This window comes from Acomys minous (genome assembly GCF_964271855.1).
Source record: "Acomys minous genome assembly, chromosome: 8".
Lineage (NCBI taxonomy): Eukaryota > Metazoa > Chordata > Mammalia > Rodentia > Muridae > Acomys > Acomys minous.
Window position 1 is genome coordinate 41,137,369 of NC_140489.1, and position 12,460 is coordinate 41,149,828.

The following is a 12,460-nucleotide window of genomic DNA, read 5'->3' on the forward strand; positions in this document are numbered from 1 at the left end:
ATGCTAATTCATAACAGTGCTGGGAAATCTCCATCTCTGTCTGGTAAATGGAGATACAGCCTCTCTCCAGGTGATGAGAACAAGCTTGCCCTGGCAGGATGGACTGGTCCTGGCTTCAGGGTAGCCGGTAGGGCTCTGGGACTGTGGGGGGGGGGGCACATGTGATGGCCGAATGGTCCTTGGTGGGGACTGTGCTAGGATCTGTTGGATCCTGGAGGGAAGGAAGGCAGGCTAAGAGGAGGCAGCTACCCCTGGCAAGCAGCAGGAGGACTTGGGCGACCTATGTGGAGGATAAGGGGAAGGACAGTGTAGGTAGCCCACCGGGCCTACACAAACATGTGGTGGCTACTGGGATCAGGTGAGGCTCAAAGGAGGAGGAGGAGGGGAGAGGTGGGCGTGGTCTGAATGAGAGCACTGGGGGGAGGAGAGCATAGTCAGAGTCACAGGAGGTGACTGCAGGGTCCACAGTAGCGCTGGGGCTGGGTCTAAGATAACATTTGTTGTAGTTGGAAGAGCAAATGTGCTACTGCACTGCTTTCTAACAGAGCCCAATACAACAAACAATCTGGCTTTTTTTTTTTTAATGAGAAACATCTGAGTTGTACATATCACAAATAGTTCCAAGTTGTTTTTTTTTTACTAACCCCTGGTGGCCAAACAGCTCAACCAGACCTGAAGTGTCTCTTTAAACGTGAAAAGTCTTAAAAAATTAATTTATAAAAACATCCCTATCGAGTCTGTAGTTTGGCATTTACTGTACATTAGTCAAAAGCTCCAGCTAAAATCTGTTTTTTTTAAATCAAAGTTTACATTATTCATACAGATTCAGCATTGTTAAAAAATATGCACAAATAACCACATCCATGCAATAAAATTTCTTTAAAAAAATTTAAAGCAATATAAAAGAGCTGGCCTCGGTACTGAATGGGAGATTTTGGTTGATAACCCGTGAGTGCAGACTACTAGCGGATTGGAGGAAAGAGGGATTCTAGATATTTAAAATGTGTTTGGATCAACCAATCAGCTCAGTGCACAGGAGTTTCCGAACCATGACTAAGGTAGGTACCTGCCAGCTTCTTGGATATAGTTCATTTATGTGCTGAGCCATCATTGTTTATGGGCCACATCAGCTGTGCTACAGTAACGGTGTCTTACAAAGTGCGCGGCTCTTCGGGAAGCCCCCCCCTTCCCAGAGTTCTCTGAACCCATCTGCTAGCTTTGTCTGAATGCCCGGGTCCTGCCGTACTCGGTTCTCTGTCCCAGCAGAAGGACATCTTGTCTGAGTTGTCCTGGGCCTCCAAGAGTTCATCTGGACAAGAGGAGAGAGGTGTCTGCAGCAGGTCCTTGGACCTTGTTAAGAGTCCCTCACAGGTGGGTCTGATACCAGCTGAGCACCTGTGGCCAACAGGCTGTTGGCACGGCACTGCAGCTGGCAGAACCCTCTAGGTGGGAGGCGGCCCGTTGGTGTAGCGCAGCATGGGGTAGAAGGACCGGGCGAAGTTGTTGGCCTGGGTACAGCTGTAGTCTTCTTCGGAGGCGGGCAGCAGGCAGGCCAGGAGCAGCAGGAGCAGGAGAAGCAGCTGCAAGGGCAGCGCTGCCCTGATCACCCTTGAGAGGAAGGAGCGTCTTGGCTGTGAGCTGCTGGGGCTGTCAAGATGGGGCATCCTGCCAACAGAGAAGTCGGGGGAGGCACTCATCAGGAGGGTTCACAGGCCACACTCTTCATCATCTGGCCACATGCTTAGGGAAAAGAAATACAGGAGCCTGGGATCTGAGGGGTTCAAATGAGCTGACAGCTGGGGTGGTGGTTAATTAACACTGTCAAATTGACAAGATGCAGAATCTTCTAGGAGATAATCCTTCACCTTTATGCCCAAAGGCTTTTATTACCTAGGTTGGGTTAACTGCTCTAACAGGTGGGGCCCGCATCATTCCAGGGGCTGGGGGCTCTAAACTGAACAGAAAAGAGAAAGCGAGCTGAGAAGCATCCATCTCTCGCCACTGCTTGCCTGTGGGTACAAGGTGACCTGCTGCCTGAAGCTCCTCTTACCATGCTTTTCCTGCCGCGACGGACTATGTACCCTTCGAACTGTGAGCCAAAATAAACTCTCCCTTTATTCACACTGCTTTGTCAGCGTATTTTGTCACAGCAAGAGAAAAGAAACTCAGACAGCTGGGGTGCACTTTGGGGAGAGGAGCCTGGATAGTGGCCCTGACAAGGCTGGGGAGTCACTGTGGGGACTGTAATGACATTACCTGCTGTCTGTCTCCTCCTCCTCTTCCTCCTTCTCCTCCTCCTCGTTGGTGTCCTCATTGTCTTCTGTAGATCTCTCTGCTCCAAACTGCTGGGACAAAGAAGCCCATGAAGCAACATGTCCTTCTACTTTTGGTTATCTAACCCCTCCCCCGACCCCCACCCCCCTGCATTTAGATCACTTTCCCTGCCACACTTTTGGGACTTGAGTCACAGTCACATCAAGTAGGATTCAACTTGATGACACAGGGGATGATTAGGTTTGTTAAGCCATCAAGATTTTCATATTTCATCTAATGATCTGATCTGATTTTACTGGAGACACAGGGAAACCCGTTCAACAGAGGTCTTCATCTACGACCCCCTATGACCTCAAAGAAAAAGTAAGTCACTAGGAGACAGCCTTTGAGTCAAGGCTTTAAAAAAAATCAACTTAATCATTTTAAAGGGCCAGAGAGATAACTCAGCAAGTGAAGGCACTTTCTTCCGAGCCTGAGGACCCAAGTGATGGAAGGAGAGATCTGATTCCTTCCTGCAAGTTGTTCTCTGACTTCCATATACACACTCACAAATAATTGTAACAAAAATGGATGTGTGCTGTCATGAAAGGTCCAATGGGCCCTCCGAGTCTCAAGTTTCTGCCATCTTAGTGGCCCTGAGAGCCACACTGGTCTTTTTTTAAGGAAGGGCGCTGACCTTTGCACAGGCAGCAGAGGCTGCTGGAAGTTGTTCCCCTGAGTCCACTTCATCAGAGCTGGTCAGAGAAGGGTCTGGATTCTGAAAGACACCCCCAAGTTGCTCAAAATCCTCGGTAGTCTCTTGCACTGTGCTTTTATGAAGTCTTCAATGAGTCATTTGTTCCTATCCTAGCTTGAAGCCTAATGGCCCACTTCCCCCATGTAAATGGACTTTTTCAGACAAATGGCCACACAGCCAGAGTGATGGAAACCCATGATCCCAGGACATCTCAGATGGGCTCATGTGGCCCGTTCCGGCTCGGGGAGGCCACCGTCTGCTATTCCCTTTGAGTTACACCATACTTTCAAGATAACTGAAAGTCAACAGAGTAGAGGGTAATTAGGAAAGGGCCCAGGCAATGATGAGGGAGAGGGAAGGCTTGTATTTAGCACAGAGGTGCAAAGGATGGACGGGACCATCTTGAATAACCCTACTGATAGATAGGCTCGCTTGTTGTCTGCCTTTTTTCAAATGACAGAACACATGCGTTGGCCTTATGCAACTTATTTCATAAAGTTGCATGGCCAGAAAGGGGCTGGATCCTTCAGACTACCTGCCTCCTCTACCACAGTTGAGGCCGCAACCTGCCTTCTCTCCTGCCTCTCCTGAGGTACCTTGTTGACCCAGGAAAGCAACAGGTGGACTGACTCACCAGGCTTCCCTGCAAGGACATCAGGTCCTGAGCCACTTGCTCTCTCAACTGTTGGAGTTTCTTCTCAATTACGTGGACCTTCTCTTCGGCCTCAATGTAGTCTTCTCCGTGCCCCTTAACGAGAAGGCTGGAGGAAATCTCCTGCAAGGAGCTGACTTGAGGCTGGCGGTCTAACAACTCCTTTTCCAGTTGCTGAAAAGCAAAACCGTGAAAAACAGGTGTCGGCAGGGAGTGTAGTGTAGTGTAGCTTTCTGTGTCCTGGGATGAGTGCTAGGTACAATTCAACTCCAGAACTTTCTACGGTTCATTGATACCAGTTTCAATCCCTGGCTAGGCACTATTCAGAGAACAGCTGCATAGGTTTTAATTCCTTTCAACTCTAAAGATTCTTTGATGTTGAGAAACCAGAAGGGAAAAAGCAGTGGGGTGTGGTATGAAAAGACTGGGCCCTTCTATACTAGGTCAGTGGACCTGAAATCAGTACGCCAAGAACTACAAGATCGAGCACACCGCTTAGACAGATGGAGGGTGCACCAGGCTGATCACAGTTCAGGACTGTTTTCTTGCTTTGCTGCTAGCAGGTCCTTAGTAGCCACCTGAAGTTTAGACAGGACATTTCCGCCCACATAGAATTCTCTTGGCCACTGTTACTGTAGGGAATGGAGCTTTACAAGGATTTCAGGATAAATTTGTTCCAAAGCAATGCCTAGCAATTTTAAATATAAAATATTGAAAATCAAACTACATATGAGCTTGCAGGTTACAAAAAACAAAAAAGCAAATAAGCAACCAAGTCACTTTGAGTACATGTGAGAATGTATAGGTCTCACCTTGACATATTAGTGGAAAAAATAACTATAAAGACACAACTTACCTTCAGAAAATAGAACATTTCTACTATGAATATAGATAACTCCTGCATCTCATCTTGGACAATATGCCTCCCCCCAAATGAACAGTACAGCCAGCCCTCTGTGCCTGAGGGTCCCTCCTGTGCTCACAGTCAATCAGCCATGGATCAAAAAACACAACAAAAGAATCACCACCACCGTTCTGAACTCACAAACGCTCTCCTGTTGCTATTACCTGAGTGTGGTCTAATAGAAATGTATGAAGCATTTTCGCAACTCATTTACATTATACTAAGGATTGTAAAGCAATCAAGAGAGGATTCAAGGTATAGGGGGAGGATGTGTAGATTGTATGCAAATAGCATAGGCAAAAATATGTACATTTTACTAGTGGACTCAAATACTCCCAAATCCGGGTAAGTATAGGAGTCTAAGACCACATTCCTGTGGCTATCCGGGGATGAGTATATATATTAACAATGGAGAAAGCATGCTTCAGTGGCCTTGAGTTTCAAAAGGTGTTTTTAAAACACTGATGTCCCTAATCCCAGAGAGTTTTAAGAGCATCTTGCTCTGGCTGTAGATAAACCCGTGAGTCACAGCCATCAACAGCATGGTGGTGCCCAGAACACTGGGTGAAGTTGCCAAGTAGACAGTGGCTGGTGGTCCCGGGGAGGAAACTTACCATCAGCTCTCTCTGACACTCCAGGAGAAGCTGGCGGTCTGCCTCCAGGCTGGTGCCCTGTGCCTTCTGCCTACGGCTCTCTGCACTCGCGAGCCACAGGAGCAAGTCTTGACTCAGCTGGTGAAAGTCCTTCAGAAACAACACTCATTAGAGCATTGTCCTTGGTGGTGGTGGGGAGGATGGGGGTTGAGGGGGGAGTGCCAAGAAGGAGCTTGCTCTTTCCTATCCATTAGTCACCTGCCCTTCTCATCTTAGCCAGCAATCAAAGGAGCAGATTTCAGTGACAGGGCAGGGACTCAACTAAAGAAAGAGCAGGAAGAAAGAGTGCACGTGGCTGAGCCCTGGGAGACATTGGGCATAAACTGATACCTCTTCAAGGGAGGAGTTCTAGGTAGTGGTTTAAATGTGAAGGCCACGTATGTTACTTAACCCACATCCCAAACACAATGGTTGTGGGATCCCACCCCACATGACAAGCTGTGAAGGGCTCATGTTCCTAAAGACAGACTCGGAGCTAAGCAGTGGTGGTAAACAACGCACGCGCACCACTTCTGTGTGTGGGGTAGTGGGCCAGCATTATGCACACTACATTGTTCAATCCCTAAAAAAAAACCTGTGTGAGAGTCAGGCTCGGGTCTGAGAGGGGAACGCTGAACACCAGGAGCTCTGGGGATTTGTCCCAAGTATTAAACTGCACCCATTTCAGGGCCATCGAGGCAGTTTCCTTAACCTGGTGGCATGCTTGCTGTGACCTTTACTTCCAGGGTGGGTATGGGCCTGGGCAAACACAGGGCCATCTTAATGACACTGCGGGAGAGGTACTTTCTTACTAACCCAAGCCAGCCTGACGATGGTAAAAATATCTGCAGCCTCTAGCACGTGGGCCAGGCTGCCGCAGGGACACGGCCCTAGGCTGGGTCAACATACCTGGCACTGCATGAGTGACTGTCGTAAGTCTCCTCTCCAGCTGTCCATCATGCCCTGGACTGCGTCCCAGGACAGGCTCAGCTGATGGAGTCTGTTTTGGAGTTCTGTGGATTCGGGGCTCTGGCTTGGCAGAGACTCCTTGTGGCTCACATTGACGGAGACCATTAAGGCCTTGTAGGTATCAAAGGCTTTTAATAGCTCCTGTCACCAAGAGAAGAGGCTGGGTTAGGGCTTCCAGCAACAGAGAAGAGGGGCTCATCTTGAAGACCTATAAGGGACAGACCTTCTCCACGCTTCATCAAGCAGTGGCCACTAAGACGCGAAAGGACTCGCCTCCCCCTTCCCCCCCTCCCCGTGAGTGGCTGGGAAGTGTCAGCTGAGGGAGCTTGCCTTACAAGGTTAGTGAGCTTGGCTGGCTGGCTGGCTGGCAGGGTTGGGGAACAAGAGGCCTGGCTTGTCACTGACAGGTTTGACCAGAGGCATTAAGAGACCCCACTGACCTCCACAGTCCCTTCTCTAACACTGGCTTAGAGACAGTTCTAGGTAAGACTAAGAGTTTCCCAGATAAAGACTATGGCGCTATTTTGCAGTTGCCCCCCAGGTACCCCAGAAATGTCACTCCTCTAGGAGGAATGGTAACCCTTATATACGCAAATGGGAAAACACAGGCGTGAAGAGAAACTGGAACCCACCCCTACCCCAAGACTCCTGTCTTGGGTTTCAGGACCTCAGACTTATCTGCTCGGGGCACCCCCAAAATGCAGGGCTCAAGCCACCTGTCCCCTGCCCCTTGGGCTGGTGCTCCTGAGGCCTGGGGCTGACCACATGGGTAACAAATCTTAACAGTATCACCCCAGTATGACCCCCTGGGGACCCCATTGGAAGCCCTGTGTGGAACTACTGCATGTAGGTCAGAAGGTTCGCTTTACGCTACCTGACGCTGGCTACCAGCACCTCCTCAACGATCTAAAATCCAGATCTTCCCAGCCCTGAAGGTCTGAGCCATATCTTCTAGGTGTGGGCATTATCTGTAGACACTCTCTCAGGTAAAAAGAGAAGCCTGTGCCTCAGTCCTTACAGAAGCAAAAGCCACTGACCTCTACATACCCTATTGGCTCTAGCTCGCCACAGTGCTAACCCTGCCCGCCTGCTCTGACTTCCTCGCCCCTCCCCCCACGGGCTCTCACTCACTTGCAGTCTCTTCACCCTGAGTGCCATTTCCTGGATATCAGAGGGAGGCTCTGCCAGCTTCAGAGCTTCGAGCTCTGCTTTGGTTTTTTCCAGCCAAGCAGTGATGTTGCCGATGTCAGAGCTGAGCTGCTGCGCGTGCTGTTTTAGTCTGAGTTTGCCGTGAAGCTCCTGCGCTTGAATCAGCTCCCACCTGTCGAAGGCACCTAGGAATCCAAATGCTGCCAGTTAAAGCTAGCAATAACACAGGCAGATTTCCTCAGTGGTGAGCGGTGAGCGGCCAGGATGGGCAAAGTGGGTAAAGGATGCTCCTTACAGGAGGACCAGGGCCACGGGGGTGGGTGGTGGTGGGGGTTGGGGGGATGGGGGGAGTCTCTCTTCTGGAATCTCCATGTTCTGATCCAAGGCCCTGTACCCCTCCTCTCCCACAAAGGCTGGACAGCAAGTGAGGAAATCCAACCTGTGGCCAACAGGTACTCTGGCCTCTAGCTCAGTATTTCAGGTAGCATTGCTGCTTTGAGTCACAAGTGACGAGCTCTACTTTGCCATTAGTTCAGCAATTGCTTTGGTAACTACCGGACCGTCTTATGAGGTGTTAGTCACCATCTTCCTATCTTCTTTTTCTAAAACACGGGAAGTCATTAGAACATGCATTTCATAACCTGGCGGTGGTGGTGGACGCCTTGAATCCCAGCACTCCCAGAGGCACAGACTGAGTTTGAGGCCAGCTTGGTCTACAGAGCAAGTTCCCAGACAGCCAAGGCTACACAGAGAAACCCTGTCTCAAAAACCCAAAACATGCATTTCATCTTATGAGGATGCTTTGTCACTCAGGGTGTAAAGAACAGGGCCAAGGGACATGGCTTTGTATGACGCTTGTCTACCAAGCCTAACTCCAGCACAAGAAAAACAACAACAACAACAACAACAACAACAACAACAACACCCTAATGAGGTAAGATGCCTAACTAAGGGTGCATTCATAAACACAGACTGGCTCATTTCAAAACAACATGTGGGGTCGGTTCAGCAGTCTTGGTAAATTATGTCATGGCTTGATCTCTAACTGATGTCCTATCAAGTGATAGTTGAAGAAAACACCTGGCGAGGCCCAGACACCAAGCTCCACATCTCCAATGGGGCCGCCCAGTTTTGGTACCTGGCTGCTGTGCCGTTAGAGTGGCCAGCTGCTCATCTTCCTGCAGGGCACTGTCCTTGGAGTCCCCTGAGTCATCTTTGCCATCATCAGTGTCTTGACGTAGCAGCAGCTTTACCTGGAATGAGCCATTTTTTTTTTAAAGGTTGTTTCTGTAACATCCTAGAGAGATCTAAAGAACATCTGGGTTCACATGAACAGTTTAGAAGTAAAGACGTAGGACCCTTCCCACCCAAAGGTAACTAACTGGTGAGTGACAGACGTATCATCGCACACGGGCAAGATTTGTAAGCAAGCACAACTGAGGGCAGCCAGCAAGCCTCAGAAACAACCAAGGAAACAGATGGCATGTCAAGGATGGGAGTGAAATGGCCTGTTTAATCCAAATCCTTCCTAAGGCTTTCCACACCAACTATGGGAAAAGTCATCGGTGACCACTGATCTCCTGGGAGAGACAGCTCCTGGGGGAGAACTTTTACATTCTCACAGTGCTGACAGAGCCTTCTCGGCCCTCTGCATCGCTCTGTTGGTGGGTCTGGCATCTTCCTTACTGTGAATGGGAAAGGCAGGATCGTCTGCTTCTCTGGGTCACTCATTATCAGGCATTTACCCTTCGATACACACAGTGACTCTTCAGCCGATTGGCCTATTATGTCATGCCTTTCTAAAAAAATAAACGATCCCTCTTAGAAAAGCTGTGCCTTCTCTGGCTTGCGTCCATATGGCCTCTTTGTGTAGAATGGGGTGGGAGATGGAGAATGGGACGTCTGGTCTCTGCTAACGTGTGTGGTGTCATGGCCAGCAGAAAAGCTGAGCTATTGGAAGTTGGCCAGGTGAGGGATGCACACCTGGGAAAAGCTGGAGGACAGGGTAAGGAGAGGGTTCCCAGGCTGGGCGGGCTCTCCTTCCCAAGTCTCAGGCTGAAGCACAGATGGAGACAGTAAAAGCGACAGCTGTCTGATAAGCAAAAGATGTTCTAAGTGGGCACAGCCAAGCCTGTATCAGATTTGACCAGTTAAAGGCAGAACTGTCTCCAATTAGGTAGTAGCAGTCACCCCCCAGACACAGAGGGCACTTTGGCTAAACCCACTGGTCCTCCACTTCCGCTGCTGTTGGAAAGATGCCTGTGCCACTAAAATGTAAGCAACAGTTTAACCTCAACTCCCTCATCATGAAAGCTCTGGACTAACAATGAACAATAACCAACATTTAAACGTATGCCATCTCCAGCCGCTGCCTCACGGGAGCACACCAAGAACTCATTTGTTATAGTAAGCACCCCAATACTGTATTAATAAGGACCACCACTCTGAGGGCCTCCTCCCTGTATGCACATTAATCCCAATGAGTGAGGCAGGTTCACGATGAGGTGAGGAAGGCTTGCAGGGTGCTGTGTGCTCCACTATCATGACTTGGGAACCAAATCCATGTCTCATCACCACAATACCAAATGATGAAGACCCTTTGTGCTTTCTGACATGCAGTTTGAGAGCCAAGAAGTGGTCCAGGAAGGCTCTGTTATTTATATGCGTAACCGCCTCTAACAGAAATAGTTCTCTCATCATGTTACTATCAGCGCACATACATTTCGGGGCTTAAAAACCTTTCTTTAACCCTAGTTTATTTACTGGATTCTGATGAAGCAGGGACACCTCTGCAGAGGGCCTTGTTCTTTGGGTGGGTCTGGGAAGTGAACTCAGGCAGTGTTAGGCAAGCTCTACCACTGAGTGACATCCCCTTTCTGAAGTCTCCTCAGAAGAGATCTCATCACTCTGAGCAGAAGCGTTCCAGACGAGACTGGAAATGCACACATGAGCCTGGGCTGCATTCCCAAGGGGTCCAAGACTTACATAGGCTGGTTTGTAAGGAGTGCTGGCATCTGTAGGAACCGGTGCCACAGTCCTGTCACCTTCCATTTGTTTGTAGTGATGCTTGGGATGGGAAGGGCTGTCGGGAACATGCCACGGGTGGCCCTCAGGGATGGATTTACCTGGAACAAAGTGTCATGCCAAGTTAGGGCCTACTCTCCAACCAAAGGATTTCTATTTAGTGACATAAATATGATCACAGGTGACACGGCGTCGGGTTATAATATCAAAATGAGTTCTGCAGCTTTCCTTGCAAAGCATGCAATGTTTGCAAATGTCAGTATGTCTCAGGAGGGGATGGAATGAGTCATGCAACTGAGCGACGACATTGCACCTTCACGAGATGGGACCACAGCGGAGCACAACGAACACATGATTTGCTGCGGGATGAGTGGCATTCTGGATAGAGCTGGTGTCTGGAGTGGTGGGGATGCTAGGCAGTTAAGGCCAGGTCTAGGGACCAAGAGAATAGAAGGCCTTTGAGCAAGGAGGGCACAAGCGATTGTGAAGATGGATTTAGGGTCCAAAGAGCTGCGGAGAGCCCTCCCCTCTGCAACTGAAGATAAGGACAGGGTGGGGGTAGGACTAGAGCTGCAGGTCAAGGCAAGGTTTCTCCTGCTGTGGAAAGGGCGATGGTCCTTTCCAACCCCCAGCTATGCATCTCAGGAAATCACCAGAAGCAAGGAAATAGCCTGAAACCAAGCCACCACGAAGAAAGCTTGGCCCATGCTGAAGGACTCAAGTTAGATGGAGGGAAAAAAAAAAATTACAAAAGACACCATGACAAGAATTCTTTCTGCGGGCCTAGAAGTAGATGGGTAGGGGAAGGTGTTGAGAGCACTCTGGTATGTAAGGAGCACGCAGGTATGGGTGAGTACAGCAGTGTAAATACACCATGACACGAGGACCAAGGCGCATGGTGTCCACGGAGGCACAGACATGACACGGGAGCAAGGTTTAGGATGCAGTGTGTGTGCCATGGGATGCGGCCATGTTGAGACACATGCATGGGCAAGGGGCCTACCAGAAGATGCTTTCAAAGATTTTGTGGTCATTTTAAGATAAGCCTCAGGATTTTCAGGAATTTCTACATCTGAAAAAGAATAATGTCATTGTCCTCACCGGAGGTGTCTGTGAAGTGATGCCCAGATAGTCCGTCAACATAGCAGAGACATTGCCAGCTGGGAGGAGCAGGAGGCTAACTACTCCCTAATTTCTTTAGTAAAAGAATTTTAAAAACCAGAAGGATTTCCCCCAAGTCAACTCCTGTTCATTGTAGCGGTGGGCTAGGGGCACATGTGTCAAGAAGGGACACACTCAATCTACTAATAACCTTTGATAAATGCCACAGAAAAAAAATCAACCGAGTCTCCCATTGGCTAGGATCGCCAGTGAATGACCCTAAAGTCAGAATGTGAATTTCATCCTGCCTCTAATAGGAGGGAGCTAAGTCACAGGTGAGGTGACAGGTGGGCAGGACAGGAGCCAGAAAGCCACAGGCCTGCACCAGCCGCATCACTGAGAACTTGCTGTGTTACTATGGTACTAGAAATACAGCCAAACAGGTCAAGTTCACAGGCCTTGGGGGAAGCCGCCCTTACCTGACAGTGCACTGTAGAACGGGCCCTCCTCGTCTTCTTCGTGAGAAGATGACCCCCCCACATCACCTGTGTGATCCCACTCCAGGGGGATAGAGTCCACACTGACGGGGGTCTCACAGCCGGACCGCTCGTGTCCCAGAGCCGGAGGTACAAGGTGACACAGTGACTGGGGACATGAGGGCTCCTCACTTTCTCTCCTCTTACGCCAAGAGTCAGCCGGGATCTCTCTTGGGTCTTCTATGTCCGTTTCAGTCTCAGAGGCTTCCTTTTCGTCTTCTAAGCCCTAAATGGGAGTACCCAGGTTTCAGGGTGAACTAGTTGAAAGGCTAGTGTGGCTGTGAGGTTGGAAGTCTGTCTGTCCAGCCATTCTGAAGACAGCCAGTATCCGTCAACATCTCTAAAACACTTTAGGGACTGAGGGTGGACTGGAGAGAAGGCTGGCGGGGGGGGGGGGGTTGGGGGGGCACTGCCACATGTGCCTGAGGACCTGAGGTTGAATCCTCAGACACTGAGTGGGAACACAACATAGTATTCTGAGTG

The 12,460-nt window shown here is 49.6% G+C and overlaps 1 protein-coding gene across 5 annotated transcripts in view; it reads right to left on the reverse strand.

The window, feature by feature from the left end:
- Positions 1 to 625: 625 nt before the first annotated feature.
- Positions 626 to 12,460, reverse strand: part of SYNE2 (spectrin repeat containing nuclear envelope protein 2) — a 311,925-nt gene continuing 300,090 nt past the window's right edge. For 4 of the 5 annotated variants that reach the window (XM_084791617.1, XM_084791618.1, XM_084791615.1 and 1 more), the window contains exons 106-116: positions 11,921 to 12,203; positions 11,344 to 11,412; positions 10,302 to 10,441; positions 8,455 to 8,569; positions 7,299 to 7,501; positions 6,108 to 6,308; positions 5,181 to 5,309; positions 3,645 to 3,836; positions 2,951 to 3,031; positions 2,257 to 2,342; positions 626 to 1,665 (exon numbers count right to left, since the gene is read on the reverse strand). In XM_084791617.1, coding sequence (XP_084647743.1) covers positions 1,443 to 1,665; positions 2,257 to 2,342; positions 2,951 to 3,031; positions 3,645 to 3,836; positions 5,181 to 5,309; positions 6,108 to 6,308; positions 7,299 to 7,501; positions 8,455 to 8,569; positions 10,302 to 10,441; positions 11,344 to 11,412; positions 11,921 to 12,203 — 1,722 coding nt within the window. In that variant the 3' untranslated portion in view covers positions 626 to 1,442. The remainder of the gene's footprint in view (positions 1,666 to 2,256; positions 2,343 to 2,950; positions 3,032 to 3,644; positions 3,837 to 5,180; positions 5,310 to 6,107; positions 6,309 to 7,298; positions 7,502 to 8,454; positions 8,570 to 10,301; positions 10,442 to 11,343; positions 11,413 to 11,920; positions 12,204 to 12,460) is intronic. The other variant, XM_084791619.1, reaches the window with a different exon arrangement.